The 6000-nt window shown below is 37.6% G+C and overlaps 1 protein-coding gene across 1 annotated transcript in view; it reads right to left on the reverse strand.

Annotated features, from left to right (window-relative positions):
- Positions 1-5643: 5643 nt before the first annotated feature.
- The window catches only part of LOC137647928 (flagellar attachment zone protein 1-like), a 1434-nt gene continuing 1077 nt past the window's right edge, over positions 5644-6000 (reverse strand). Inside the window, exon 1 of the mRNA XM_068380902.1 lies at positions 5644-6000. This exon is cut by the window's right edge and continues 1077 nt beyond it. Coding sequence (XP_068237003.1) covers positions 5644-6000 — 357 coding nt within the window.

The following is a 6000-nucleotide window of genomic DNA, read 5'->3' on the forward strand; positions in this document are numbered from 1 at the left end:
GGTCCTTCCCACTGAGTCAGTACTTTATCCAATGATGAAGGCCTGTACTCCTACATCAAAGGATATTTCCTCCCCAAAACAAAGTTCTTTTTTCTCTCCATCTTCTATGGTCCAACTACTTGGTCCTTCCCACTGAGTCAGTACTTTATCCAATGATGAAGGCCTGTACTCCTACATCAAAGGATATTTCCTCCTCAAAACAAAGTTGCTTTTTCTCTTCATCTTCCATAGTCCAACTACTTGGTCCTTCCCACTGAGTCAGTACTTTATCCAATGATGAAGGCCTGTACTCCTACATCAAAGGATATTTCCTCCTCAAAACAAAGTTGCTTTTTCTCTTCATCTTCTATGGTCCAACTACTTGGTCCTTCCCACTGAGTCAGTACTTTATCCAATGATGAAGGCCTGTACTCCTTTATCAAAGGATATTTCCTCCTCAAAACAAAGTTCCTTTTTCTCTTCATCTTCCATAGTCCAACTACTTGATCCTTCTAACTGAGTCAGTACTTTATCCAATGATGAAGGCCTGTACTCCTACATCAAAGGACATTTCCTCATCAAAACAAAGTTCCTTTTTCTCTTCATCTTCTATGGTCCAACTACTTGGTCCTTCCCACTGAGTCAGTACTTTATCCAATGATGAAGGCCTGTACTCCTACATCAAAGGATATTTCCTCCTCAAAACAAAGTTCCTTTTTCTCTTCATCTTCTCTGGTCCAACTACTTGGTCCTTCCCACTGAGTCAGTACTTTATCCAATGATGAAGGCCTGTACTCCTACATCAAAGGATATTTCATCCTTAAAACAAAGTTCCCTTTTCTCTTCATCTTCCATAGGCCAACTACTTGGTCCTTCCAACTGAGTCAGTACTTTATCCAATGAGGAAGGCCTGTACTCCTACATCAAAGGATATTTCCTCCTCAAAACAAAGTTCCTTTTTCTCTTCATCTTCCATAGTCCAACTACTTGGTCCTTCCCACTGAGTCAGTACTTTATCCAATGATGAAGGCCTGTACTCCTACATCAAAGATATTTCCTCCTCAAAACAAAGTTGCTTTTTCTCTTCATCTTCTATGGTCCAACTACTTGGTCCCTCCAACTGAGTCAGTTCTTTATCCAATGATGGAGGCCTGTACTCCTACATCAAAGGATATTTCCTCCTCAAAACAAGGTGCTTTTTCTCTTCATCTTCCATAGTCCAACTACTTGGTCCTTCCAACTGAGTCAGTACTTTATCCAATGATGAAGGCCTGTACTCCTACATCAAAGGATATTTCCTCCTCAAAACAAAGTTCCTTTTTCTCTTCATCTTCCATAGTCCAACTACTTGGTCCTTCCCACTGAGTCAGTACTTTTTTTTTTGTATTTTTTTAGTTTTTTTTTTTTTGCTGCTTCTCTTCATCCTCTTGCTGCTGCTCCTTTTTTGTTTGTTTTTTTTTTTTTGTATTTTGTTTTGTTTTTTTTTTCTTTGCTGCTTCTCTCCCTCCTTCTATTCATCCTCTTGCTGCTGCTCCTCTTTTTTTTTTTGTATTTTTTTTTAGTTTTTTTTTTGTATTTTTTTTTAGTTTTTTTTTTTTTTTGCTGCTTCTCTTCCTCCTTCTCTTCCTCTTCTTGCTGCTGCTCCTTTCTTTTCTTTTTTTTTATTTCTGTATTTTTTTAGGCTTTTTTTTGCTGCATCTCCTCCTTCTCTTCCTCCTCTTACTGCTGCTCCTTTATTTTCTATTTTTTTTTTATTTTTTTATCTTTTTTAGTTTTTTTTTTTTTTTGCTGCTTCTCCTCCTCTTTCTCTTCCTCTTCTTGCTGCTGCTCCTTTTTTTCTTTTTTTTTCTTTTTGTATTTTTTTTAGGTTTTTTTTTGCTGCTTCTCCTCCTCCTTCTCTTCCTTCCTTGCTGCTGCTCCTTTTTCTTTTAGGTTTTTTTTTTTTTGCTGCTTCTCCTCCTCCTTCTCTTCCTCCTCTTGCTGCTGCTCCTTTTTTTTTCTTTTTTTTATTTTTGGAATTTTTTTTTAGGTTTTTTATTTTTGCTGCTTCTCCTCCTTCTCTTCCTCTTCTTGCTGCTGCTCCTTTTTTTTTTTTTTTTTTTTTTTTCTTGTTTTTTTTTAGGTTTTTTTTTGCTGCCTTTTCTCCTTCTCTTCCTCCTCTTGCTGCTGCTCCTTTATTTTTTTTTTTTTTTTTTTAGGTTTTTTTTTTTTGCTGCTTCTCCTCCTCCTTTTCTTCCTCCTCTTGCTGCTGCTCCTTTTTTTTCTTTTTTTTATTTTTGTATTTTTTTAGTTTTTTTTTTTTGCTGCTTCTCCTCCTTCTCTCCCTCTTCTTGCTGCTGCTCCTTTTTTTTTTTTTGCTGCTTCTCCTCCTCTTTCTCTTCCTCTTCTTGCTCCTGCTCCTTTTTTTCTTTTTTTTTCTTTTTGTATTTTTTTTAGGTTTTTTTTTGCTGCTTCTCCTCCTCCTTCTCTTCCTCCTCTTGCTGCTGCTCTTTTTTTTTTGCTCCTTCTCCTCCTCCTTCTCTTCCTTCCTTGCTGCTGCTCCTTTTTCTTTTAGGTTTTTTTTTTTGCTGCTTCTCCTCCTCCTTCTCTTCCTCCTCTTGCTGCTGCTCCTTTTTTTTTCTTTTTTTTATTTTTGGAATTTTTTTTTAGGTTTTTTATTTTTGCTGTTTCTCCTCCTTCTCTTCCTCTTCTTGCTGCTGCTCCTTTTTTTTTTTTTTTTTTTTCTTTTTGTTTTTTTTTAGGTTTTTTTTTGCTGCCTCTTCTCCTTCTCTTCCTCCTCTTGCTGCTGCTCCTTTATTTTTTTTATTTTTTTTTTTTTTAGGTTTTTTTTTTTTTGCTGCTTCTCCTCCTCCTTTTCTTCCTCCTCTTGCTGCTGCTCCTTTTTTTTCTTTTTTTCTTTTTGTATTTTTTTTAGTTTTTTTTTTTGCTGCTTCTCCTCCTTCTCTCCCTCTTCTTGCTGCTGCTCCTTTTTTTTTTTTGCTGCTTCTCCTCCTCTTTCTCTTCCTCTTCTTGCTGCTGCTCCTTTTTTTCTTTTTTTTTCTTTTTGTATTTTTTTTAGGTTTTTTTTTGCTGCTTCTCCTCCTCCTTCTCTTCCTTCCTTGCTGCTGCTCCTTTTTCTTTTAGGTTTTTTTTTTTTGCTGCTTCTCCTCCTCCTTCTCTTCCTCCTCTTGTTGCTGCTCCTTTTTTTTTCTTTTTTTTATTTTTGGAATTTTTTTTTAGGTTTTTTATTTTTGCTGTTTCTCCTCCTTCTCTTCCTCTTCTTGCTGCTGCTCCTTTTTTTTTTTTTTTTTTTTTTTCTTTTTGTTTTTTTTTAGGTTTTTTTTTGCTGCCTCTTCTCCTTCTCTTCCTCCTCTTGCTGCTGCTCCTTTATTTTTTTTATTTTTTTTTTTTTAGGTTTTTTTTTTTTGCTGCTTCTCCTCCTCCTTTTCTTCCTCCTCTTGCTGCTGCTCCTTTTTTTTTTTTTTTTATTTTTGTATTTTTTTTAGTTTTTTTTTTTTTGCTGCTTCTCCTCCTTCTCTCCCTCCTCTTGCTGCTGCTCCTTTTTTTTCATTTTTTTTCTTTTGTATTTTTTTAGGTTTTTTTTTTTGCTGCTTCTCCTCCTTCTCATCCTCCTCTTGCTGCTGCTCCTTTTATTTTTTTTTTTTTTTTTTTGTATTTTTTTAGTTTTTTTTTTTTGCTGCTTCTCCTCCTCCTTCTCTTCCTCCTCTTGCTGCTGCTCCATTTTTTATTTTTTTTTTGTTTTTGTATTATTATTTTTTTTTTTTTTTGCTGCTTCTCCTCCTCCTTCTCTTCCTCCTCTTGCTGCTGCTCCTTTTATTTTTTTTTTCTATTTTTGTATTTTTTTAGGTTTTTTTTTTTGCGGCTTCTCCTCCTCCTTCTCTTCCTCCTCTTGCTGCTGCTCCTTTTTTTTTTTTTTGGGGGGGGGGGGTTTGTATTCAAGCCGAATCATTTCAGGTATCCTTTCCAATGAAACTGATGTCCTGAACCTGTCCAGAGTAGGTGAAGCACAAAACTTAACAAAAAGATTATTCCTTTCAAACAGAAAAAATCTTTTCCAAATAAAATCAAACAAAACTTTTATTCCCTTTTTCCTATAAATATTTTTTTTTTTTTTGGTGGCGATATTATAATCACCATTTTTTTGTTTTTTATTTTTTTTGGTGGCGATATTATAATCACCATTTTTTTATTTTTTATTTTTTTTGGTGGCGATATTATAATCACCATTTTTTATATTTTTTGTTTTTTTTGGTGGCGATATTATAATCACCATTTTCTTGTTTCTTATTTTTTTTGGTGGCGATATTATAATCACCATTTTTTAATTTTTTATTTTTTTTTGGTGGCGATATTATAATCACCATTTTTTTATTTTTTATTTTTTTTTGGTGCCGATATTATAATCACCATTTTTTTTTTCTTTTTTTTTGGCTGCTTCTCCTCCTCCTCTTCTTCCTCTGTCTGCTGCTCTCTTTTCTTTTATTTTTTTTTTCTATTCTTTTAGTATTTTTTGTTTTTTTTGCTGCATCTGTTCCTGGTGTTTCTCACGACCCACAGCTGTTGGCAGATTCTGCTCTCTCTCATAACTGATGCTGTTAGCTACTATCAATTGTAGCTGCTAATTACTGCAGCTGCTAGCTGCAGTCTCTGCTATTGCTAGCTGTTGTATGCTGCAACGTTGCTTTCGGCTACTAGCTGCTGCTATTTGCTACTGCAAGCTGCTGTTGCTAGTGCTGCTGCTTGCTGCTGCTACTGCTGCTCTTGCTTGCGGCTGCTGCTGCTGCTTACTGCTGCTTCTGCAGACTGCTGCTTCAGCTGCTTTTGCTAGCTGCAGCTGCTGCTACCTTTGGTAGCTGCTGCTGCTTTTGCTAGCTGCTGCTGCTGCTGCAGCCTGCTGTAGCTGCTGCTCGCTTCTGCTGCAGCCGCTCGCTACTGCAACTGTTGCTGCTGCAAGCTGTTGCTGCTAGCACATGCTGCTTGCTGTTGCTCCTAGCAGCTGCTAGCTGCTTCTGCTAACGTCTGCTGCATACTGCTGCTAACCTCAGCTGCGACTGCTGCTAGCTACTGCTAACCGTTGCTTTCCCATTGCTGCTGGTTCGGCTACTGCTGCCAACTTTTGCTAGCTGTTACTATCTTCTGCTCCTGCTATTTGATGCTCCACAGCTGCGAGGTCCTAAAAATTCGGACTGATGAAGGACTACCTCCAAAAGATGTAGCTTCTCTTCCCAGCCAAAGATGTCTTGGTTCAACCTCCAAGAACTTGTCAGCATACTAGAAGAATCCCAGCTTCATCCCTCTGCATAGCCAGTCTTCTAGATTATGGCCCCAGAACCACCCGAAGGTTGGTATCCAAAGGAATAGATCTAGATATCCGACCATTTGTACACTTGACAAAGGTCCTGTACACCCCATCAAGGTACATAGTATACTAAACTCAGCCAGGTTTCTTCCTTCTGCAGCACCAATCCTCCAGATTATTCCAAGCATCGTTCAAGCTGGAAAGTTAGCCTTGCGTCCTTTAAGCTGGGGGCAGTCCATCCAAGCGTCCTTCAAGCCGAATCGTTTCTGGTGTCCTTTCCAGTGATACTGATGTCCTGAACCTGTCCAGAATGGGTGAAGCACAAAACTTAACAAAAAGATTATTCCTTTCCAAACAAAATCACCTTAATTTTTTTTCCAGCCCTGCCTTCTCGTCTCTTGAAGGGCGAATCTATTTAACTGGCTATCCCATATCAAATCCCCAGTCTGCTCACCAGAAATGTCCATGAGATATAATTCCCTCAACTCAGGGTGTGTTTGAGAGAGACCGTCTACAAGTTGGCTAATAGCGTAATTCTTATGGTTTAATTCCATCTCCAGCTCAATATTTCTTTCCTTCACCTCTTGATACTTTTCCTTATAAATTGCAAATTCGTCTGCCACGGAAGTGAGATTCCTACTTTCTTCTTCCAGTATTTTTTTCTTCTCGTCGGCCTCCATTAACGCATTGTTTGTGGCTCTCTCCTCCGAGAGGTCTCTTTT

This window comes from Palaemon carinicauda, chromosome 1, assembly GCF_036898095.1.
Source record: "Palaemon carinicauda isolate YSFRI2023 chromosome 1, ASM3689809v2, whole genome shotgun sequence".
Lineage (NCBI taxonomy): Eukaryota > Metazoa > Arthropoda > Malacostraca > Decapoda > Palaemonidae > Palaemon > Palaemon carinicauda.